At 41.6% G+C, this 26,594-nt stretch overlaps 1 protein-coding gene across 1 annotated transcript in view; it reads right to left on the minus strand.

The window, feature by feature from the left end:
* The window catches only part of KBTBD12 (kelch repeat and BTB domain containing 12), a 48,176-nt gene extending 21,794 nt beyond the window's left edge, over nucleotides 1-26,382 (minus strand). The window contains exons 1-5 of the mRNA XM_075183628.1: nucleotides 26,230-26,382; nucleotides 21,900-23,078; nucleotides 20,074-20,344; nucleotides 12,638-12,788; nucleotides 5,701-5,898 (exon numbers count right to left, since the gene is read on the minus strand). Coding sequence (XP_075039729.1) covers nucleotides 5,701-5,898; nucleotides 12,638-12,788; nucleotides 20,074-20,344; nucleotides 21,900-22,969 — 1,690 coding nt within the window. The 5' untranslated portion in view covers nucleotides 22,970-23,078; nucleotides 26,230-26,382. The remainder of the gene's footprint in view (nucleotides 1-5,700; nucleotides 5,899-12,637; nucleotides 12,789-20,073; nucleotides 20,345-21,899; nucleotides 23,079-26,229) is intronic.
* Nucleotides 26,383-26,594: the final 212 nt, after the last annotated feature.

Genomic DNA, 26,594 nt, shown 5'->3' on the forward strand with positions numbered 1-26,594 from the left:
CATCGGGATCCTTTGATCCTGTGATGCCTGCAATACAGTGAGCTGGAGATTCTCTCTCCTGCTGCTGAAGGTGGACTTTTTTCAAACTGTTAGCGGTGTTGTCGAGGCCCCTCCCCCTGCGAGCTTTCATTTGCTCAGTACTCGGACCTGCTAAGTTCAGGTATGTTCGGTTCTCGGGGAACCGAGCCTGAGCATCTCTAATAAGAATGTACTTGTATCTCCTTTCTTTCATTCAGGCGAATTATACGTCTTATGTAGATCGGATTGAAGTTAGATATATTATTATTGATTCACAATCTCCTGCAGAGATAGACGTAAAATCTGCTTTGTTAGGTCTCCCCAGGGAAGAAAATGCAGACACAAAAAAAGACCAGGGGGACTTAAGGAACCCAAACATAGTAATCCCACATGGCATATTCCTGTTAAACTTAATCAGTCTTCTTTAATTCTGCCTCATTGGAAGGCACGGCTGGGTGAGAGTTATTTTACTTGTCTGCCCAAGATCAAATGAAAACAACAAAATTGAAAACTGCAAATGACATTGACTCAATTTTAGCAGCAATTTAATCCCTATCAACCATTATTTGCGGTGACAGTTTAAGGACGCCACCACTGTGAAAACGGCGTTGCTATGAAATTAAAGACCCCTGCCCCCACCGGAATCCCCTGCGCCAGCGTCGGAACGCTGGACGCCAGGAGTCACAGTGCCGGCTAAGGGCACAACACACATACATCTTCATGTCAATCATCCTGATGAATCTCTGGCTGGGCAATCCTTCCGACAATCATTGCAGAGAGGCGCAGGATGAGGGATTAGTCTAATTTTATCAGCGGGTTCAGCAATGAGCAATAGACGTTTAATCCTTTTCAAAGAGGTGAAGCTACATAATGGCATTTCAAGGAGTTATTGGAGGGCAGCAAAAAACCCAGCAACGGAATAACAGTTTAATAGTCAAGGATATGTGTCCATTATAGTGATTAAAATTGAATTTACTGAATGATTATTATTTCATGTAAGCACCAGTTATAAGACACCAATGGCTCCTTCATAGACAGAGTAAGCAGTGCCCACCGCAGTGTCTGGGGAGAGGTACAAGGGCCCACAGTAGGATACACTATAATACACACTATATAGCACATATAATACCATAAATACACAACTATCTACATATGGGCTTATTGCTTAGAGATTTTTTTTAAACATTTATACCTCCTTGATTTAACCATAGTATTTCCAAAATGCAATGTTAGTATTTTAGGAGATAATATTTCCTGTACTGTTATATTATAAAGATATTAAGATATTTGCATAGTATACATTATCACCTATAACAGGCCTAGGCAACCTGTGGCTCTCCAGGTGTTGAGAAACTACAAGCCCCAGCATGCTTTGCCAGTAGATATCCAGCCGATAGCTGGCAGGGTATGCTGGGACTTGTAGTTTCACACCTGGCCAGAACTGACCTGTATAATGTATTATTAAAGTTACTTGTATATTCCCAAATCGCCAGCAGCTTCTTGTGTTACAAATGTTTGATACTGGGACACAATAGGCAACAGTCCCTACTTTTTGATCTGTGTGGCTACACCAGCGTTCGCTGCAGTGCCAACCTTCTATAGTTAACCATTATTTAATATTTCCATTGCAAGTAAGTACACAAACAGGTGGGACAGGCTATTTCGGGACTCAAGGTGAAGTTGGCAATATGACATCTCCTTTTCCATGGAGAAAGCTCCATTCACCATTCAGATCATTATTAATCCCACATTATATGTAACTGTATCCACACACCCACCAGTAACCATGTCCGTTAAATAACATGTGATTCCATTTCCCATACATTATACCAGAACAGTAACCCCCCCCCACTCATGCAAAGGTCCCCTGGGTGAGCCCAATTCTGCAACCAGCCTCCAATACAGATGATAGTGGGTATAAGGAAACGTATAGACCCAACTAATTTGTATAATATACTAGAGGTCAATGCAAGGATTGTTCTAATAAGAAGTTATGAATGGATGAACGACTGTTTCACATCAGCATTGGGAAGGGTTCTTTACTGTAAGGGTGTTTAAGCTGTGGGAACGGCATGAGCTGGTAATAGCAAATTCATGAACATAATGTAAAAAATGAATTGTATTCCTTTCTAACAAGAAATAGTATCTGTAGCCATAATTAATAGAGGTTATTATGGGGGTGATTGATCCAGGAAATATATTCTGTTGCCATGTTTGGGGTCAGAAAGGATTCCTATCCCCTGTGAGCTGATTACTCTGGATAAACATAATACGAATTTCTCAGTGGGTGAAATTGATGGACCTGTGTCTTATATTTAGCCCTTAGCTATTAAACAACAAAATAAAATCTCATATTTGCATGGTGCAAACAAGGCACATCCATACGTGTAGCTTGCAGCTAGCGAGATGCCACCATTTTCATGTGCAAAGCCCCTGTGCTTTACTTAGCGTCGAGTGATTTGCACTAAAACGGATGCAGGCGGCATTTGCAACTCAGGAGACGTCTGTTTTGCAGTTTCGAAACTGACCCTTTATTTATTTTCCTTCCTCCCTCAGTGAAATAAGAGTTTGACATACGCACTGCGCAGGGAAACAGCTGCCTCTCATCCACTCCAGCTCCCAGGAACACTTACATTGAGCCTCTCCAATCTGTCTCTGTCTTTATTCAATGTACAAGGAATGTAATAGGTCTATGGCTGGGGATGGCAATCTAAACAGGTATTATTTTTACTTGAAGAGACGCACTTGTAAGAAGATAGGTTAAACGTGGTTTCTGTACATTAAAGTTCAACGCAAAGAACATTCTAAAGATGTTTTCATTGACAGAGATGAACAAGGGACAAAAATACACCCCCTTCACCGTAAAACAAAGGGTTTGTCACTCTAAATGGAATCTTTACAATAGAAGAAGGAACAATCGGGAATTACGATCAAATAGAGTTTTTGTCAGAGAAATTACCTATGAATTTTTCCCTTTCTCTCTCTTATGACAGAATATGGGAACAATTAAACTATGGGGCAATTTAATTAAATAGGGAATATTATAGCATTGTAAGACTTGTAACAGATAAACATTTTTTTTTTAGTTTTGCCGCACAAAAAAACATTATTAAAAAAGAATTATTGATTCAAGTTATTATGTATGGCATTGGTACCATTTCAATGTCTTGTCATTGCCAATGGCCAAGTGTTGCACCATATTGCAATCCCTGTCAGCTTACTAAATGGCAGTAGTGGATTAATGATGTGCAATATTCATCCAAAGAGAATCAGTGATCCGCCGTGGCCTTTTCTCAGTGGAGTACCGAGTTTTACTCTTTGTCTTCATCGTTTATTATAAGGTGCCACAAAACTCTGCAGCGCTTGACAGTAAGCTCACCAAATCATACAAAACAGAAGCAGAGGGTAGAGAGTGCCTTGCACAGGAGCTTACAATCTAGACGGGATAGTAGCTGGCAGTGGCCAGAGGGAGTAGTATCAGGTGGGGGTGGAATCAGCTATAGTGAAGAGAGGGGTTTTCAGAGATCATTTGAAAGACTGAAGGTTGGGGAAGAGTCTAGTCAGGTGAATTAGGGAGTTCTATATGAGGGAGGTAGAATGGGAGTCTTGGATGCCGGAGAGGGAGCTGGTAATCAAAGCGAAGACGAGACACCTGTCACAGGTAGATGTTAGAGGGCATGAAGGAAAGTTTATTGTGGTAAGGTCAGAGATGTATGCGAGCATAGGCAAAGCGAGGGGGGATGGGGGGCACGCTATAATTAAGGTGGCTGAGGATTTGGTAACAATTGTGAATGAGTAAAGGGCCCAATCTGACAATGTTTTGAAGTAGGAGGCAACGAAAGACTATTTGGAGTGAATCTGAGGGCAGAACGATGGGGCATAAGGGAGGGGGCGAGAGTGATGTTGGTGGGGAAAACTGGAGGAGGGAATAGTGACAGTTGGACAAGGAAATATAATGGGCTCAGTTTTGGATATGTTGAGCTTAAAGTAGTGTTGTGACATCTACGTGGAGATGGTGGTGAGGAGGATGGACACAAAGGGTAAAAGAGGAGAAAGGTCAAGGGCGAAGAGAGGTAGATATAAGTTTTGTCTGCATACAGGTCATAGGTCGAAGGAGCGTATCAGTTCACCAAGAGAAGAGGGACAGAGAAAAGCAGAGAACCAAATACGGTGCAGGAAATTAGGGTGTCAACATTGTCCAAAACTGCATCTACAGGGGCCTTGGTGAAGCCGTTCTCTGCATAGATATCTCACCCACCTCTGTGTCCTGAGCCTAACGCCAGCCATTTGAAATCGCATGCAAAAAACTAATAATTTAAAGTTTTCCCCACTTTGTACTGATATTCTCTGTTTAATCATTGAAACTGTCTTCCTATGTAACCAATTGATATCACAGTAAATCAGCTATTCTTTGAAAACCCGGAGAGATCATATCTCCAGTGGAGCTTACAGTATTTGTTTCTTGTCCTTCTGAGAAGAAATGATAACATAACACCATAAATTATAATGAGCTCTGCTGTTAACGTACCCACCCTTATTGGTCAGACACACAATGGTTTCAGGTAAAGACATGACCCCCCCCCTCTGTAAAACCTGGGAGTATTAGGGCAGATATATTTTGTAGAAATTCATTCCTGAAAATAGCAACTTTTAAATTGACTTTTCCAGGTGATTTATCAAAGTCTATTTATCAGTCTGTAATCCATAATTTACGGACTTAGTCTTTTTTCTCTTTAAGTACTTATTGTCTCTCAGGTTTGTGTCACACAAGCTGTTTTTCGGCCAGCAGGAAAAAAGCTCTACTGGCAAAGAAAAACTTTGCATTACATCAGCCTTACACGTATTTATGATGCTACAAAAGTGTAGAATATGGAAAGTGTAAACTACTGAAAAGAAAAGACATAAAACTGTCATAACACCAGCATAGTTCAGCTAGGTTAGTTTCTTTTATAGTCTAAGCTTAGTATGGCGTAGCTGACAGGAATTTTCACATTGGAACCAATAGGCTTAATTTGCTTAGAGCTCATTCATCACTTTTACAGTCATGTATCCTAAAAAAATATTTTGCTTTATAGCCGAGATGAGCAAATTGAGTTTGGCATTGGTACAGAGCGTTTCTCAGAGGTGCAACGTTCCAGAGATACAAGCGTAAAATTTAATTTTTGCTTCGCTATGCAACGGAATGTCATTTGCACCATATTTGCAAGTTTGCTTTTTTTCAGAATTGATAATCTATAAATGGAATTAGAGGAACGATGCTCAGTTTCTGTGTTGTGTAATTTAGGTAGGACTGACAACAATCAAGGCCAAATTCCTGCAAATAAAAGCATGATCTAAAGGTGTCCAGTACAACCTGTGGATCTCCAGATTTTCTGAAAACTAGTCCCAGCATACCCTGCTAGTTATCGGCTGGTTAGCAAAGCATGCTGGGGCTTGTAGTTTCACTACACTTGGAGAGACACAGGTTGGCCAGACTTAGTCTAATGCTTAATGAGGCAAACAATTTGCAAAACAGTTTTTAAAATGTGAGAAGCCTGTTCTTTGACACACGGCTTTACGGTGGAATCTGTAGGCATATAAAGGACACAATAATTTGGCCATTTCGCTGCTTTGTAAACATGAGCAAAACTGTGTTGACCCACAAAATCAACTGGCACTTTAGTGATATTTTAAATGTGATACCTGCTCCCCGGTAACCTCCGCAGACGTACAGCTTCCCTTCCACCGTGCCCGCGTTGCTCGAGTTACTTCTCAAAGAGAGCAGCGGGTTTGGCATAGCCGGACCGTCTCTCCAGAAGTCGCCATCGACATTGTAAATCTCCACGGCATCAAGACACTTCCGTGCCTGCCCTCTGTCTGGACCGAGGCAGCCAATTCCACCTGCAAAGGAGAGAGTGCAACATGATCCCGTGTTCGAGAATAAGGAAAGGAGGAAGACAAAACTGTCCCGGCATCATGGTGTAATCCTAAAATTAAAGTGTCAGGGTAAAGAGAATTGTGGGAAAATAGCGAGAGGGGTCATGCAATACAGTGGGGGTGATTGATTTAACTAAAAGTGAGTCTATATGATAATTGTTGTGAACATAGAGAACTTACAGTTATTTATAAGGATTAACCCATCACATAAGTGTGGGGGATAAGGCCTGAATCATAACTGCAGTGTAAATATGGTATATTAAGTGAATCCATTGATAAAGTGTAAAATGTGAAGACAGAAAGTCTGTTGTGTGTGTATTTGATGGCTCTGTACATCACATTCCAGTGTGAGAAAATAGCAGTATGACAGCTTCAAAGGCCCCTGCTGTGAGATATATCCTGGCCTGGGATGGAGTTTTGACACCTGAATAGACTTTTAGGAACCGCTCAGCATGGTGTCTGGCTCAAAGAGCCCATGTGCTGACTTGGCTATATGTGATATAGACAAAAAAAATCAGTTTTAAAATATGCCACTTATAAGCAATAAAAGTAGTGATCAACCACATATTCCTCAATAACATGATGAAGGGCAGCTCATATGTCAAATTAAGAATTCTACCCCACAGAGAAGTTAAGGAAATGAGTGTAAGCTCTACGAATACACTGTATTTAGGCATGTTTGGTATTAAAAGATGGACAAATTCATAGGGGATTTATTAATAATAAAATTGGGTTTGTGTGACGCTCCACAGAAAAGTTAGGTCACATAGTAGAATTGGGTAGTAAATCAGACAACATGTAAATGGTGATTGAAAAAAGTATCACTGACCACAACCCCCCAGGAGGTGGGAAGGTGTAAAAGTGTCTTTAAAAAGCTGAGACCAGTTACAACAAATTGGCAGTCTTTTGGGAAAATCAATCCACATTGATAAGCTGTCCATCTTCCTAGCCAATTTCCCATGGCACAGATTATACAACTCATGTAAGTTATACTCTGAATGTAACCCTTTTTATTTTAAACTGTTTTGCTTGTGTATGTTATCTCAATTTATTAATTGTTTTTTTTATATATATTTGAATGCCCTGTACTTTTGTTTATTTAATCTAATAATTTAAAATGTGTCATCCTTGATACTTTAACAAATCCATTAGCCTGTTAAGAAGAATATAGCTTGACCAATTTAACCCTTTGAATGCCGGTGTGTGATTTGTTGATACATTTGATTAACAAGCTTAGTGTGTGCTTGCATTTATATTTGTGAAACAGTCTATAGGTGTGACGAGTTAACCCTTTGTTTGCTGGTGGGGGCCTTGTTAGCCTGTGGTAGCCAGAAGCCTTGCGTGCCAGTGTGGGACAGTATATTGGAGTCCTATTGCCCGTATTCAATCGGTGGTGGCAAACCTGAAGTGTGTGGGGGTGTAAGCGCTGTCTGGGGGGGATTCAGTAGGTCTATAACCTGTGTGATAGGTAAAGAGAGACTGCGGGCTGGAAACGTGTGCAACCTCAGACAGCAAACCCCAAAGTCATGGCAGCTGGCAATAATGAACACGTAGACAGATAAGACCGATGTAAAACATAGCGTTGTCATTTCTCCCAACATACAGGATAAGAGGACTATGGAACTATTTTTGACATTTAGGTGTGATCCACCTTCAATATGTAAATGGCAAACACAAGCAGATACCATTATCAATGATTTCACTGCATTCTGCCCCAACATACATCTCTTCACTTGTCTCAAAATATTTCCTAACTCATCACCTCCGTTCTGCACAAGATCTGCGTCTCTCTTCCGCTCTTATCACATCCTCCCATTCCCGGTTACAGACTGTTTTCGGACTGCACCCACTTTGTGGACTTCCCTCCTTCGCACAATAAGACTTTCCTCTAGTCTTCAAACCTTCAAGGGCTCTCTGAATACCCACCTCTTCAGGCAACTTTATAATATTCCTCAACCACCATCGTAACCTCCCTAGGTTACCCTATTACCACCCTCTACACAGCTAACACAAGATAACAACCCTCTGACCAACATTGCTGTGTGACTGGATCACACAGCCCACTCAGTACTTTTACCTTTGCATTCTAGCTGGTCCAATGTGCAATATGATGTAGCACGTGTCCTTATGTATCAAACTCACATCGTCCCATAGATTGTAATCTGCAAGCAGGTTCCTCTTACCTCTTTGGCTGTAATATTATTATTATTAGCTTTAATTTATATGATGCCAAAAAAGATCTGCAGTGCCGTGCAAGACATTTACAGTAGTATATAATAGACAGACAGCGAGCATCCATAACACATTACATAATACATGAAAAAACAAAAGAATACAAAGACCAGACACACTGATTGAACACATTACACACAGACAACTCGGTAATGCAGATCATGTTATTACAGGGCAGTGAGTGAGAGTGCTGGTAATGTCTAATACCGCTTTCATACTGCCGCCCGGCAATATCCCGGGTTTTTCAAGCCGGGTTTTTGCCGGGGCTCGGAGCGTCCCAGCTCAGAAACACCATTCATACTGCACCTCTGACCCGGGAATTTCTCGGGTTGACCCCATTCATACTGCACAAGTCTGTGCCCTGGCAATTTGTGCACTCCACCATCCACCATTTCTCCTAAACTCCTTCTCGAATCTTCCACGGGCTCCCACCGATGACATCATCCTCCAGAGACAGGCAGACAGCCAATCAGCTTGTTTTCTGTGCAACCCGGGTTGAAAAACCCAGGTTACACCATTCATAGTGCAGGCAACCCGGGTCCGACCCGGGAATTACCCCTCGATAAATCCTGGGTTGAAGACCCGGGTTTTTAGACCCGGGATTTTTGACTTGTACCATTCATACTGCACCAAGACCCGGGTCGTTTGAGCTCGCCCCGGCAAAAACACGGGATTTTGGTGCAGTATGAATGGGGTATAACATAACCTAAGCCGGGGCTCAAGAAGACAGGGCTTGGGGAGAAGACGTGAGAGCTTACATCCTACAGGGCAGGGAAGACACAAATAGGGGGGCACAGATTGGGGGAGCGGAAGTGATAGCCAAGATAAATGAATTAGGAGGAGGGCTGATATGCTATTATAAAGAAGTTTTATGGGCAAAAAAATAAAAATACCCAATACTGTGTTTGTCCCCAATTGTAAAGTGCACGGAATATGCTGACGCTATATAAATAAAGATTATTAATAATATTAATAATTTCCCCTCCCTAGTACTTTTTTTGTTGCCCTTTGGCTATGTAGTGCTTATGTGTGTAGAGAAACAAGTTTACATAGTTCTATTCCACCCCATAACGTTCCTCTGAAGTTCTGGCTCTTTCATCTCTGTTCCCAACTCCCTACAACAACAAGACCTCCAGCCTCCGCTGCCCCGGTTGGAATTCGCTCTATGTCATCCCGTCCTTGTAACCCTACTGTACATACCAGAGTTATGTGTCCATACTTCAAACATAATAATTATAATTGCCAGATTATTGTAAAACATTCCGAGAACTCGTTAAACGAGGGGGGGGGGGACAACACAGAGAACGTTTTACAGCAATCCTCCGCTTTCATACACACTCGGCATTCTTCTCCCAGTCCGGCCATCCTTTCCCAGGCCCAGATTACTACTTGCAGGATGCACTAAAAATAATGTCATTGTCAGAATAATGAGAGAGGCGATTCAGAGGGGCTTGGACGGGCCCCAGAAGCAGAGGCTGTGTCTTAGGAGAAGCATTTTAATGGAATGTTGAGAATAAAGACAACCATACAACCACTAATTCTGAGTGGGGGGGGGCATTCTTTTTTTCTCTATGTAGCTTCTAAAAAACAAAACTCCCTAAGTTTTCTAGAGGTTTTCTTAGGAAAAAAATATTTCACAGACCGAGGGGTAAAAAACAACGCAGATTCTGATGTCATCATCATCATTCTTCTTTCTCTTTTTTAAATCTACATAAGTCCCTTTTTGTTTTCAGCTCTCTAATCCATGTTGCTGCTCAATAGGAAAGTAAAAAGTGAGCATTGACTAAGAAATCCTATTAGGAAAAGCTATATAGAGCCCATACAATTTCCTCCTTCCAGGCTGATGAAAGACTTCGCTTGCCGAGATTTATTTCTTCTTCTATAGAAATTTTTCGGGGCACCTTAAATAGACTGAATTAAAACGTGATTGTCTTAATTATGCAAAAATCAACTTCGTGTTCTTGTTTTACGTTTTTAGAAATCCTTCTGGGAAACGGAAATTAATCTTCATTTAGTACAGCACTATTGAGTTTTTTGGTGAGAGGGGCGGATGGGTTTTATAAATAGAGAACGAAAGACGTGCCCCAAATATAAACTGTATGCCATACTGTAACACCTAGGCTGGGTGACCCTGTGATAGGGCTGTGAATGGTTTATAAAGTCACTTGCTGAGTAAGTGTGTCTTAATACAAGCCAACAACTGTACACAAGTTCTCCTGGGTGGGTATAAAAAATGTTTTATTATTAAAACATTTTTAAACAAAGTAAATTTTTTTCTATTCTTTACTTTTTTTTTTTGTTGTTGTTTCATTTTATTTATTCTTTTTTTTTTACCGAACATGGAAATGGAAGCCCGAATCCAGTTCTTCAAGTTACAATAGTAATGCGCAGATTGACGCCAGACTGGCCTGGCGAGCAGTAAGACTCTGCTGACCGCTGACGGACAGTGTCACCGTGGAACTGACCATCAACATTTGACATTTTTTTTAGATAACTATCTGATAGAAAATCTTCTTAACGGAGGGGTCTTGATAAATACACCGCCCTTAAATATGAATTAATAAATTATATTATTATTATTATTCTTCAGGGAGAGAGGGGATGGGGAGAAAATATTTTTAGCTGCTAAATGCTGAAAAAGCAGTTGCAGGAATCTATTCAAACTGCTTCTGTTAGTTTATGTACATACAGACTATGAAGGAAAATGTGGATTCCAAATTAATGACTGCAAGTGGCGTGATTCGTTGCAAATTGCGTCATTTTGGCCCCACTCCTGTGGCAAAATGCGTGAATGACATTATACACTCCGGCGGGGAGAAAAAATAAGTTGGCAACTATGGTTTCCAACTTATTACTTTACAGTTAAACTAGGGGGCAGCACGGTGGCTCAGTGGTTAGCACTTCTGCCTTACAGCACTGGGGTCATGAGTTGAATTCCCGACCATGGCCTTATCTTTGTGGAGTTTGTATGTTCTCCCCGTGTTTGCGTGGGTTTCCTCCGGGTGCTCTGGTTTCCTCCCACACTCCAAAAACATATTGGTAGGTTAATTGGCTGCTATCAAAACTGACCCTAGTCGGGAATTTAGACTGTAAGCTCCAATGGGGGCAGGGACTGATGTGAGTGAGTTCTCTGTACAGCGCTGCAGAATTACTGGCGCTATATAAATAAATGGTAATAATAATAATAGTTAACCCATAGCATGCTGGCAATCAATTTCGCTTCCATCTGTGATGTTTTCAAATGATTTTACTTTGATATTACTTTAGAGTAAAAAATTAAAGAACTCTACAAAGGACTTTTCTTGGGACTTTCCTTGGACCGCTTTTACTGCAACTTTGGAACTGCGTTAAGGTAGAAATATAACATTGCCCCCCCAGTGCTGCTGACCCATAATCCATTTTAAAGAGGGACTTCAGCTTTAAGGCTTGTACCGTTATCCCTGCCTCTGGCAGGCTGGTAAAACAAATCTCCTGTCTTTATCCCTCATACCAGCAGAGACTCATGTTATATTCTGCTCCACAAGGCCCCTGGCTGGCACAGCGCCCTGCGCTCTGTACTTGACTGGCAGGCTCGGTGATGCATGACGCAGGGCCTGGGTGTCTGCCATATAGTGTTAATGGCTCCGAGGATGCAAAGGTGACTGAGCAGTTATTTATATACCGTCTCAGCTGTAACTACCGGGCAAAGCCAGGAGGGGTATATAGCATGGAGTGTGGCGAGTAACTGGAGGCGAAATCACATGTACGGGAACAGAAAACATGTTTTTGTAATTAATTTAAGTCTATTTGGGGGCGATGAAGGAGTATAACTGTACCTATGGGCATGAACTGTCTGCCGAAAGCGATTTTGTAGAGGGAGGGGAGTTGTTAGAAAATTCCTTTTATAATACAGAAAAAACATTAATATATGTAGACTCCTGTTGATATAGTCGGTGCTTAGTGATGTCATAACTTCTGTTTGGTGAATAGTGATGTCACGTGTCACATGACGTATTGTGAGAGTGTTACACTGCATTCAGCGAAGAGAGAACGCACCTGAATGTGAGAATTGTCTTATACAAGCATCTTGTTTTGTTCCAGATTTAAACCTGTGAATTATAAGAAATAATGGAGCTCGTACTGTAAAATATAATTATACTGGAAGTCACCTTAAAGTTTTTTCAGAGGAGCTTTGTTTCCTTAAGAGTTAGGCTCGGCCATGGCCTAGTAAATAGCCGCTGTGTTTCATTATGTATTAGAGATTTGCACAATGCATATTGCCCAACACCGCACTAGTTTAATAAATAGACCCCTAAATGGCACCACCCCACATAAGGGATTGTGATTTATTTTCTAAACTAAAACTCAAGGGTATCATGTTGTGTTGTCACATACGTAGCACTTAATGGAAGCCACTTTTCTGAATATGGACATGTCCCTTTAAATACAAAGTTCTGATTTTCACACTTTTATGATCCTGGCGCACTCTTACCTAAGACGTAGATTTCACTGTTCACTACAGCAACACTGAATCGATATTTGGAATACTTCATGGGAGCCAGCTGTGCCCACTTATCATTGATGGGGTCATACTGCAAGATGCGATTACTCAGACGCTCCGGTTCATCGTCGGGGTGATCCATCTGTGGTATATAAACATGAGTATATATAACAAGATGCAATTTTATAAGGTCTTTTACATTTAATTATTACATTTAATTACCTCATACTTGCCAACTTTTCCTCGTTGGCTTCAGGGAGATCCCTGGAGAGGTGGGCGTGCGGGGGCGGGGCTTGACAAACTGCATCATTTTAGCCCCGTAGGGGCAGGGCTAAGATGACGCAATCTTTTTCGTCATTAAACCCTGCCACTTATCTATTGTGGGGATGAGAACCAGGAGGTTGCCCTGCTCTCCCGGGAGCCCGGGAGGTCTCCCAGAAATGCAGGAGTCTCCCGGACACTCCGGGAGAGTAGGCAACTATACGTTAATGAAAAGCAGCTAATGAATCTCTAGAGACTGAAGTGTCTTTTACATTTCTGTCTCCATTACTGAAGTCATGTTGTCTTATCTGTCAGTCTTTGATAAAATCTTGGTCTCCATGAAAATGGCCACCTCCATAGGCATCAATACATGGACATAGGACACAATTTCTGAACTGTGTCATCATGCCACAGATGGCGAAGCCAACCACGTCTTGTACTGGCTCAGCATCAGGGAGAATGCCAGACTCTTCAGGGAGTGAGGGAGATCACCCCTATTTCAAGGAGTCTCCCTGACATTCAGGGAGAGCTGGCAAGTATGAATTACCTTACTAAGGTAATTAAGTTTAAAAATAAAATGCCAGTTTTCTTCATGTATAAATGTATAAGTTAATTATATTTGTACTGTTTCGTTAACTTAAACTCTCACCCCCCCCCCCCAAAGATGTTAGTTGTACCTCTCAACCGTCCCGATTTCAAACCGGAATTTAGGGCTCTGTCCAGCTGTTCCCTCCGAGTGCATGTTTGTCCCGCGGGTGAGAATATTGGGAAAAGAGAAATATGTAATGGGCAGTCAGCACTAGGCAGCCATCTTGGTGTGTGGCCACGCCTCCATTGTGATGAAGTCACGCCCCCGTGATGATGTGGCCACGCCCCTTGTCCCACTGCTGGAGACCTGTATGTCGGGAGGTATGAGAGTAAAGGGACATCTGAACTGTCTTTATTACACGTGGCTTCTTCCTTTTGCTGACGCATTTGTGGGGAGAGTGTTTTTTTCTATGGTCCTGACACTTCCTGTCTTACACTGTGCAATACACATGGATGTCCCCTGATATTAATAATAGTAGAGAGGTGCAGAGAGCAGAAGCTGGCACTGAGCAATTTGAGTTTCGTCACTGTATGCGCGCCAGACAACCACACGTAGAAAATTGTCAGGAGCAAATATCCCAATGTCATAGAAGTTAAAAGCAACAGTCTAGGGGGGTATAGTTATGAAAACTGGTTGTGTTGCCAACAGCAGTCAGGGGTGGGCTTTCATTTTCTCAGTCTGCACTAGAAGAGAAGCAGGACACTGTGGCCACATCATAGGCAAACTGAAGGGGGGGGGTTCCTAGTGCCTGGAACCCCCCCCTTCAAGCCTGGGGCACTGTATAATTGAGGTGGCTGGACCCTGCCCCCACTTCACATGGCTCTGCTTGAAAAGAGAGAGCTGCGTGCACCTAACAGTAGTGCACGCAGCATCGCCCATGTATATTATAGGGATAGGAAGAGTTGGAGAGCAGCCAAGCCCCCATGCATGCTGGTCACGCCCACTGGCGGTGTGGTGTGGAAACCCTTCTCTACAAATTCTGCGTTGGCCCCTGCACATCACAGTGGACACTGGAAGTGTACCTACCAAAATATATGCGGTGCAAGAAAACTGGGCCCAGAGCTCCAGTGGTGGTCCTCAATTGCATGACCTGGGTAGTTCACGGGCACCAGTTATTGCAAATTGTATCAAGAAGGTAAAAATATATATCTAAACCACTGCGTGAAAATGGAGGTTTTCAAATTTTTACCTGTATTTTTGAAAAATGGAAGAACATGCCTAAGCTGATTGAATCAATAAATCGTTATAAGCTGATTAATCAGGAGTTCCTCAGACTAAGTTTAAGGATTCTCCCAACCAACCCAAACATCTGCCAGGATTTACTGCCATCGTTACAGTTCTTACCTATCAGAGGGAGCTACAGGGAATGGTAATTGGTACATAATGCAAATCATTGTAATGTATTCCAAACAAAACATTCTCGTATTTGAAAGCAACAGGCGAAGCGTTCGGTGTGGACGGATCTCGCCGACTGCGCTAGATCTGCCTGCTGCCATCTGTTTTGAACAGCGACTGACAAAAGCAGAATGTCTAATGTTAATGGCACGTCTGGGTTCATCAATAAACACCCACTGACAGCGGCTTGGGTGGGAACCCTTTCAGTGCTGGGCCGCAGACATTTTTTTTTTTTATTGGGCAATTAAGTATTAGTGACCCAGATGCCTGGACTGTCAGTCACAGCCGTGCTGCGTTATACATCCGCACGGTGATTGGCAGCTGAGAATGGTACGCTTGCAGGAGGTAACATTATGAAATACAAGGGTCATTTTACAGTTCATTTCTCCAACAGCGTTCATGCCCAGCCGCAGGCTCAGCTGCACTTCTCCACCAGGGAGCTCAGATGGCCGCAGGCTGCCCAAACTGCCCTGTTCTAGGTCGCCTCTGGCATACATAGTGGGTGCAGTTTGTTTGCTTCTTGCCCTGTGACTATAAATAGCTGCAGACATTTCTTCTCCCTGTTATATCATAAATCCTTAACCCTGTCAGTGCTGGGAGCACATGAGAAAACTCTGCAGATCTCGTCGCCTTCAGTTTGTGATATCCAGGTAATTAGCTCAGAGACTGTTTAGCGATTCTTTTTTTATTCTCTACCTCCCACACTTTTTTTTTTTTTTTTTTAGAGATATGTTCCAGTAAATAGGAACTGACGCTGAGCCTGTAATGGGAAACGTTTTTCTCTTTTCAACATCGTTTATCATTTTTTGTATAAACCAATATAATGACACTATAGTTCATTTCGTAAAACCGTACCGCCGTCCCGCTCCCTGCGAGGCAAGGTGCTCGATAATATTCCCAATCGAAACTGACCAGAACGTTTTTAGGGGCATATTTAATAAAGCACGATAGTGCTTTTAACGGATAATTAAGGTCCCACAGTGTCCTCCACAAATTTATTAAGGGGGCATCGCAGCAGATATCCATGATATCTGCTGCTTTGCACTCCTCTTCATTTTTGGGAGCAGTCACCATTCAACAGAATGGTGACTGCTCCTGGCCGCAATCTAACAAGTCCCGAAAAAACATTTTTTTCGGGAACTTGTCATGTTAATGTACGCCAGCTGAAGCTGGCGTACATGAGGAAATCTAATGCTGTTAGCTCTGCTCCGGAGAGCAGAGCTGGACAGCGCATGTGTGGAGGGATCACATGATCCCTCCCTGTCACTCAGCGCGCGCGCTCTGCAACTATCGTTGCAGAGACAGAGAGGGGATCTGTGTGCGCATGTCCAGTTCTTGGAACTGGACATGCGCAATTGAAGAGTAAGGAGAAGACCCGAAGACAGTGCTTCCGAAGAGGCAGGTAAGTATGATTTTTTTTTTCACAGAAACAGCAGATTATCGGGACTGCTGTTTCTGTACTCCGGTTTTGATAAATTTGAGAAATTAATCAATACTTATCCGTCCGATAAGGATTGATAACCATTTCTCTATTTCAACGTTAAATGATAAATGTGCCTCTTAGCCGTGGTGGAAAACGCATAAAAAAATGACCATCTTTTAGCTGCGCTAAAAGGCGCCGGTCTAATCCAGATACGACCTGACTCGCAGTAGAGGCTGCGGATCAGAACCAGGAGTCGTCAGTAGAGAAAAGTCATCGCAGGGACAGCCTTAAAGATATTGAACAAATATTGCAGCATATTTGCACATCTTAGGATGGCGATAACAGACTACGGGGCACATTTACCAACCAGCACTTAAAATTAAAAAGAGTTTTCAATCCTTATCGCATTGATAAGGATTGAAGTTTTCAATTCCGTCAATGTACGCCAGCACTGGCGTACATTAACATAACAAGTTCCCGAAAATTGCTCTTTTTCGGAACTTGTTAGATTGCGTTAGGGAGCAGTCCCCATACTATTTTATGGGGACTGGTCAGCAAACTAAATAGAATACAAAGCAGCAGATATCCACCATATCTGCTGCGACGCAGCGATCAGAAAATTGAAGGATCCTTCAAATTGCGGCTGAATCGCGGCTGATTTTGTATCGCTGCTTATCTTTGCAATAAACGGAAAAAAAACTTGTTGCCGAAAATTATCAAAAGAATATCGCCTGGGCTGATGATGACCCACATGTGGCTGTCATAAAATTGCGCAGTGAGAATTTAAAAAAAAAAAAGATTAAAAAAAAAGTTTAAAAAAAAAGTAAACATGTTTAAATATTTAAAAATGCTTTATTCCAAGAATATAGCATTTTTTCTCCAATCATGTTGTTCTGTTGTTGCCATCCTTAGCTGCCACTGTGATATGTTTTGATAAATGTCAGTGATTAACAATTCTTAATTGCTGCCATGATCTACAAAACAAAAAAACTACTTATTGCCGGGATCAAAGCCCGGTTATGATACATTTGCCCCATAGCGTTGTCACAGCACAGAGTAGTAGTAATGGTGCTATACAGTTGTCAGTACACAAAAGATTAGAACCAGGTACGGCTCAATGTAATGTGGGTTTCTCCTGTTCTTAATTTAGTGGTTAGCACTGGGTTCAATTTGGCAAACAAAAAAAGGAATGGTGGTTAACCCTTGCTCGCCCTGGTCCGATTACACCACGGCCATTGGAGTGGTACCAGTCTTGGAAGCTGGGATCCAGCACATGTTGCAAGAATATTTATTAGAGATGCTTATGTTCGGTTTCCCGAGAACCGAATATACCCGAACTTAGGGGATCCGAGTACCGAGCCCTTCGTGCTTTTTCGGATTTGAAAACGAGAAAAAAACGTCATTGTGACGTCGTCGGATCTCGCAAGTTTTGGATTCCTTTTTAAGATCCAACATAACGGTGGGTGGGAGGGAGGGCGGACCCCCATTTATCTTTTCTGCCACTGCTGTGTGCCAATGTGCCCTAGATGTGCTAGGAACTGCCGTGTGTTTGTGTCATTGCTCTGTCGCTCACCATCCAGCCAGGTCGCTGCAGTATTTGTCCGAAAGTGTATGAAAATAATATTGTGATCTGAGAGGTGGTCAAAATTGACTGCAAATGACTTGAAATTAGTTTTATTGAGGTTAATAATAATGTAGGAACAAAAAAAGAGCAACAATATGTGATTTTAGCATATTTTAGGACTTTTTCTAAAAAATCCAAAACCAAAATCCAAACACACGAGGGTGGTTTTGCCAAAACCAAAACCAAAACACAAAGCTAATCCAGATCCAAAACCAAAACCAGTTCACGGGGGTCAGTGAGCATCTCTAATATTTATATGCGAGGATAAAGTTTTCACCTGCTAAATCTCAGCGCCGTTGTAACAGAAACACTGGGATACAGCCAGACCTGCTTTTTACTTTACATTAAAGCGTTATATCTTTCCTCTGGAAGTTATACTCTGTTTGCATACAGTTCTGGAAGTGACAGGAGTTTGATTCATAGGTTTTCGGAGAGCTGCTGTACTAATGGCAAAGTCTTGTTGAGCTTTACAAGCTCTGTACATTGTATTACAACTTGGCTCCAGCGGAATATTATGTCGTCAGTTTAAACAAAGACTTAAGATTTTCATATAAATGGGCATTGTGTTCAAAGATAATGGAAGCTTCAATGGAATATTAATTACAGACTGAAGAGTTACCCAAACTTGTCTTGTAAGGAGAAATAAAAAACGTTCAGGTATATAAAGGGGATCTTTCAACGTCAAGATACGGCAAATCTTTTAATCGGTGGGGAACCCTTTGATAATTAGGGTGAAGCCCTCTCTCCGTTGAAAACAACAGTTTATTTGCCCATCACTAAATAGAGCCTGTGACAGGATGGACCGCCTATGCCACCCTGTCTGTTGTTGCTGGGAGCCGGCTGGGCTTACTTTGCCACCATTCCCTTTCTTTATCCCAAACGCAGTAGGAGGGGCTTACAATGCTGCCACCACTGGACTCCTTACCGGCATTAAGCACCGTGTTCCTTCTGGGTAACTGTCGCTGCTAGTGTACCCCCTTCCTGGTGTACCTGAGCTGGTACCCCTGACCTCTTCCTATAGATCAGGGTTGCTGTGGATGGATCCCCCCTGGCCTGTCACACTGGCCAGAGCTGCTGGGTAGCGGGCAGAGCGGTGGTACTGGAAAACTGGGTCCAAACCTCAGAACAGCCAGAAACGGATTAGATTTGAGTCTAATCTGTAGGTCACAGGAAATACAGCAGGGAAGAAGTTGTATAAGCAGGATCTTGAAGCAAGTGATGTTTATTTAGCTCAAGTGTCCTGACAAGGACAGTTCACACTGGTTGAAGGTAACAGTGATCAGAAAGTCAGATGGAACAATAATGATACATTTCATTACAAACCAGTGCTGTTTTATACAGTTTTGGACACAGCCTAACAGGGGGTAAGCCAGCCCTCTGAACTCTTTGCTGGCCCCAAGAAGTCTGAGTTATTTTTAGGATCAGGATGCAATATGTTTCCCCAAAACATGGTTAACAAAATTTACACTAATCTGTTATATTCCAAAATCTTCTGTGTGCATTATTCGGATAGGATCTAAGATGCAGGATACAAGCCACACAGACAGAGAGGCAGAGGCCCCCCTGCTGTGTATACAGGCTAAACAAACGTGTTGGCCACTGAGATGAAAATGTCTAATTAACATGAGGGACTTTCTTTAGAAAAGTTATACAAATCCAATCATGACATCAGAAGATACAAATTAATACCTCAGAAATTAAGGCATTTCCTATACAAAGTGCCACACGATATAATAAGATAAGTACATTTCCAATACAGAGTATCAAAAATCAGTACATTTTAAACGATATAAATTGGCACACTGTGCTAATAATTTAAATATATTATTACAATAAGTTATTTACAAGGGATCCAGCCACAGAGCCCTATGTGGATGACCTCATGTCGTCACGGCACACAAGCCTATGGAACACGTTGCTACATTAACGCTATGTTGGAGTGTTGACGTAGTGTAGTATGTAACTGCATGGAGAGGCGTCAACTGAACTTCTAACCCTTCTTCTGGATCTACAGCAAACGGGGACTAACCGCCATCAGCAGGCGCTAAACATTGACATTGATGGGGTTAATGTACGTTTGCAAACTAATGATTATTTATGTATCTACATTAAACTCCATTTGTTTTCCCACCAACCTGTGGTGTCCAGCCGCCCATCACATAGAGCTTGTTGTTGAGCGTGACCGAGACATGGCAGGCTAGTGGAAACGGCAGCGGCGACACGCTCCTCCAGCTGTCGTTGTCCACAAAATACTTGTCAACGCAGTTGGTAATGACATACTGGTTCTTCAGCTTCATCTGACCGCCAATCAGATAGAGGTCGTTATGTACACTGCCCATAGTGTACAGTTCTCGATACTCTGCGCTACACAGCTTCTCCCAACAGTAATTCCTGCGATTGTGATACCTGGACAATGAGGAGAGCGTAAGAGATCAATATTGTTTACATAAGTACATTCATAGCACCTCAGTACTAGATGGGTTTCTGCTGGAAAAATGCTCATTTTTAATAATTTTTTGTGCATTAAGAATAAAAGTAGGATATTAAAATAAAAAAATAAACCCTACTTAAAAACAGAGTAGACATCATCCCCTTAACAGAGCAGACTTTAATCTTAATCTGCCTCTGCTTAATATCCTGTTATTTAAATGAATCTCTACAGTAAATCAGTACAGACAGGAATTGTCAGTTTCATATAATACAGACAGAAGCAAACTATGTTCATGTGTAAAACGTGCATGCAGAGTATAATTAGGGGAGCTCTCTTTAGTCTGTGATTTAAAACGCACCCGTCTGTTTAACACAGCGGAGGCAGCCATTTTCTGAAGAAAAAAAATATCGATGAGAATGCATCCTACATCCAGCAGAGGCAGCCATATTGTGAATGGACAGACTATTCATGAGAATGAAGTCTACACACAGCGGAGGTAGCCATTTTGTGAATGGACAGAATATTCATGATAATGCAGCCTTCGCAACACAGTGGAGATGGCCATTTTGTGATTGGGCAGCATTTTCATGAGACTGAAGTCTACACACAGCGGAGGCAGCCATTTTGTAAACATTGATAGAATATTGATGAGAATGCATCCTACACGCATAGGAGGCAGCCATTTTGAGAGCTGAACTACAGTTCATAACAATCTAGCCTATCACCTCTTTAGGAGCCAGTGACATCACTGGTCAGTCCTTATGATACACCTCACCCTTGTTGTTTTGACTAGTGTGTTTTTATAACTTCAGTCGCTGTCTCTGTTGCTGTTCAGTCTATATTACCCAATTTTTTTCTCAGTGTAACCCACCTGGTAGAAGGATTTAGTTTATTTCTTCATCATATTTGATTATAGGGTACAGCTTGAGAGTCCTAAATTAGTCATCTGTAGTGATGTGTAGTGTGTTATGGGTTTTTATCATAGCCACAAAGTTGTTAATGCAATAAAACATCTAATGTCCAGTCATTTACTAAATGTCTGTGCAAATTGGGATATTATTCCAGTTGGGTTCATACCTCATTTAAAAGGACTAACAAGAAGTTTCCACCAATGTTGGTATCATAGCCACCCTCTCTATACCTTATGTATATATATTGGGGAGATGACTCAAGACTTCTAAAAAGGAAAAGTGGAGGTGTTGCCCATAGCAACCAATCAAATGCTAGCTATCATCTATCTAGTACATTCTAGAGCATGACAGCTAGAATCTGATTGGTTGTCATAGACAACAACTCCACTTGATAAATCTACTTAGGCATCATTTGGCACCTGACTTATCTCATTATGGATTGTCTCGTATGTGACAAAATGATACTATTATCTATCAGTCGTATGCATTGTCCAAATGCTCCCAGAGGGATTTTCTATTCTACATCATTTTCACATTTTAGATTTTGCACCATGTTTGAACAATGTGCCTCGAGAACTATGTTGATACTATACACCAGTTTTAGTAAAAACCAACTGACCTGCAAATCTCAACACACTTATTCTTTTGTCTGGACAACTTGACAACTGTCGCTTCACCGGCCAAAATGATATCATTATTTTCTGTAACCACGCCGGTGGAGACTGAGCCCAAAACTTCCCCTTGTTTCGGAGACGGCATATAACAGATTTTTCCAGTTGTAGGAGCAAAGCAGAAGCTGGAATCTCCGTAACTTCCATATTTAGACCTGATGCCCATAGCGTTATTCCCCAGACAAAGGAGAAGACTTGTGGTCTCCATTCCATACCGGAGCGTTAGAGATACCTGAGTGGATTTCTCAATGGTTTCTAGGGCCTGTTCGACCATGTCGTAGCACGGAGCGTTACACAAGAGCACGGTATTCCTCTTCCTAGCTTCCCGGAGGAAAGATGGGTTCACCAGTGGTAATCTGACTTGTTTCAGGAGATCCATAAGGTGCTGGGATCGTAGACTCTTGTCGTGGTTCACCCATCGCAGAACCAGCTCCAGGATGCTCTCCTCCCTCGAAACGTTGAGGTCATCCGACACGATCATTGTCGTCAACTGCTGATAATCAACCTCCAGTATTTCTTCGTGTAGGCCGACTTCACTGAAGTGGTTGTATAAATATTTTTTGGACTTCTCCTCTAAGTCATCGGCACTGATCTGCTTAGCAAAATAATAGATGCCGAGACAGTTTGAGGCATCCATGTGGTCCATCATGTACGTCTGACACACTTTAAAAATGTCGTCCATCTGCATGAAGTAGGCGGCCGTGGCCACCCCTTGGACGGTTAGGTTGTTGATGTAGAGTTGTGAAGTGTACACATATTCCAAGATGATAGAGACACTCTCAGCGGTTACGTCATGGAGGGTCACCTCTGTTTGGTTACATTCCACCAAACCACAGGTGAACATTGCCCTGAAGTACGGACTGAAGGAGGCCAGAACCACACGGTGACATGGAAACCTCCGTCCCTCGGCCACCAGGACTATGTCAATGAGCTCCGCTGATCCGCGCATCCTGTTAATATGTTCCAGCAGATTATTACCATGCTGCTGCCTCTTTTTATAATCAAAGTCCGTCTCCATGGCGGCTAATAATGGACGCCCCAGCTAGTTACGCTTCGTAGGTAAAGATTTCAACCAGTTCAAATTATTTACAGGATAGGCGAGAGATTAAAGGTGTTCTGACGTCAATCTGGGGAAAAATCAGCATGATAATTAGCATTACTTGTGGTATAACACACACACATATATAAAACAACCAGCAAAGAAGCTTTAAGTGAAAGAACTAATAATAACATTCGCAATATAATTATATAACTTACCAAATACAAAATATATACTATATATATATATATACATACGGTGGCTAAGTGGTTAGCACTTCTGCCTCACAGCACTGGGGTCATGAGTTCAATTCCCGACCATGGCCTTATCTGTGAGGAGTTTGTATGTTCTCCCCGTGTTTGCGTGGGTTTCCTCTGGGTGCTCCGGTTTCCTCCCACACTCCAAAAACATACTGGTAGGTTAATTGGCTGCTAACAAATTGACCCTAGTCTGTGTGTGTCTGTCTGTGTGTGTGTTAGGGAATTTAGACTGTAAGCCCCAAAGGGACAGGGACTGATGTGAGTGAGTTCTCTGTACAGCGCTGCGGAATTAGTGGCGCTATATAAATAAATGATGATGATGATGATGATGATACTATAATACCTTATATAAAGGGGAAGCTATGGTTAGCACCTGTTATGGACTAGTGACAGAACACGGCATCACCTGGCCATATAACAAAACTTGGGGGAGGGACCATCAACGACTGTCCACCCACCAGACACATTTCTGCGTATACGCCCGGCACCTTGTATGTTTAAACGTGTAGTACAGGAGTCTCAAGAGGGTGTGAAATCCCGTTTTGCAGATATATATGAAGAACGTGACAGTGTTGTGTCCTTCTGTGTAGATGACAAAGGGATATATTTACTAAACTGCGGGTCTGAAAAAGTGGAGATGTTGTCTATAGCAGCAAATCAGATTCTAGCTGTCATTTTGTAGAATGTACTAAATAAATGACAGCTAGAATCTGATTGGTTGCTATAGACAACATCTCCACTTTTTCAAACCGGCAGTTTAGTAAATATCCCCCAAAGACACCATTAATGTGCAAACTGCAGTTTGGTAAAAGTTATTAATTATAACGGATCACAATGACAAAATGATTTCTGTACAAATAGAAATGGCTAGCTACATGCTATGCATGCCTCATTAAGGACTATGTTAGCTATAGGTATCTTAATAGGGATACTGAGTTAAAGAAAAGCCAATTGTTATTTATTTAAAAAAAAAATAACTATCTGTTTCAAGAGCTTTAAAAGCCATTGAGATGTGCAACTATATAGTTTACAGAATAAAGTAACACAACGGATATAATATAATAATTTACAGATAAAACAATAACAATGTGTAAAAGTTAGTATAAATAAATAATAGTACAATATTTACAGAACTTCTCTCCTTCTGTAAATAAAAGGGTGAAACCCTGCACCACTTGTGGACAATAGACTCGTGTCCTCTAATAATTAAAGAACAGCTTTTTCAAAATAAAAAATACTAGTAGCTTTATTATAGAAAAATAATATATCTCAGACCTTGCCATTCACTCCTATAATCACAGAACTGCCTTTAGAACTTTAGAACGCAACAATCAAACGGCAAACGGATTATTCAGAGTTCTAAAGGTGACATCACCAATACGGCAGTTTATAGCAATCTCTGATTTAATATCTTCCTTCCTCTTGATATATTAAAAACTGCCCAGATTCCAAAAGAAATATTATTTTGCTATAATAAAGCTTCAATTCGGTTTTCAATTTTGTGATAGTTATCCTCTAAAAGACTGTTATAGCCAATATACAAAAACAAATAATCTTGCAGCAGTCACAAGAATAATGATACTATTGACAAGTCTGAGATATATTATGATTCTTCCTGGGGTTTTGTGCCGAATTTTCCTAGTACTGTAATTGATACTCTAGTATACAGCATCCGGCACAATAATTGTCAGCTCCTGTTTTCTAGTTGTTAATAATTCACCCAAGCTTGTCCATCCTCTGGCCAACCACTCCCACTTTCTGGTGAAGCCCTGCCCACTTTCCTATAACCCCGCCCCCTTTCAGTCCACAAATTGGGACTATCCCGCTGAAATTGGGATGTGTTATATATTTTATTGGAAAGGAAGAAGGACAAGAACCAGGATATTTTTCAGTGCTTTTTAAATAATCAATTTGGAACAGCTGAATTCATTCATCATGGTGACATATTGGGTTTTTTAGCTGTACAACAACATTGTTTAAAGCATTAAACTTGGTTGTACTTAATCTGCAATCTGATGGGGGTCCCTGGTGGACTATTAATCTCTGAGTTAATTCCTGTGACAATTATGGGTATATAATGCAAAAATGTGGAGTTAAAGGTTAACTGCACTCAAAAAAACTGGTAAGTTTTACTGGTGCTTGGTGAATCTGGAGGTACTGAGGGTTTCCCGATCCCTCCAAAGGTCAGAGCCGGAGATCCTAACGGTATGTCAATGACAAGTTTTTGAGGGAGGGGCTTTGACAACTCCCTATAAGTTTGCTGGAAAGGTGGGATCATTACCTGGTCAGAGCTTTAAATAAAACAGGTATTGCCCCATCACAAGGTCCATTGAGCACTAGATTTTGGGGTAGATTTAGTAAACCTTCTAAAAAGAAAAGGTGGAGGTATTACCCATAGCAACCAATCAGATTCTAGCTATCATTTATCTAGTACATTCGAAAAAATTATAGCTAGAATCTGATTGGCTGCTATGGGCAACAACTCCACTTTATCTTTTTAGAAGGTTTTCTGAATCTACCTAATTACATTCAAAATTAAAATCTTATTTTGGGCTAAGATGTTGGGTGGGATTAGCCATTAATTTTTTTTTATTTTTTTTTTAAAAATAAAGCAATATTTTAGATTAATTTATGCAAAACAGTAGGGAAAGGACCTTCTCTTCAGTCAAGAAAATATCAAAACTAAAAAGTCTGAAAGGCTCGAAAGTTTCACATTACAGCAAATCAGGTTGAGTTCAAAAGTATATTAGTGATCAGATACTATGTATTATCACAAGGTAAACACATTAACCAAATTGCTATTTGTCCCTTTCACACATCGTATTTTCAAAACATTTAAAAATAAAATTCCCGCACTGTAACAGGACGTCTGAAGGCCCCTCATTGGCAGAACACGGCTTCAAATCAGCAGCTAAAACATAAATACAGCTTCTCTTCAGCAACAGATACATGGACAATTAACAGGAATGTTCAGCTTACCACACATAAAGGTGCAGTATTCTTCAGCAGTCCCCCCCAGGTCTGCAGCCGGCCTCTGGGGATAAGGGAACTGCTTGTCTAACATCCCTATTTAGGGAACTGTGATCAATAGAAGGAGACAACCTCACAGCAGCAGCTGCAAGACCTGGCGGGGAATAGCCGGACTGTGTTTACATGGCTGATACACACACTGTAATAGTTATTCAGTTACACCAGGCTCAGATAACAGCATGTGACGGGGAAAGCTCTGCTACACACTAATATAGCTTACAGTTAGGATATAAGGCAGGGAGGGTTAGTGCCTTGGGCTCTCGTTGCAGGGTGATCTACCACCCTCATATTTCCGGGCAACACAAACCTCGCTA

This window comes from Mixophyes fleayi, chromosome 8 (assembly GCF_038048845.1).
Source record: "Mixophyes fleayi isolate aMixFle1 chromosome 8, aMixFle1.hap1, whole genome shotgun sequence".
Taxonomy (NCBI): domain Eukaryota; kingdom Metazoa; phylum Chordata; class Amphibia; order Anura; family Limnodynastidae; genus Mixophyes; species Mixophyes fleayi.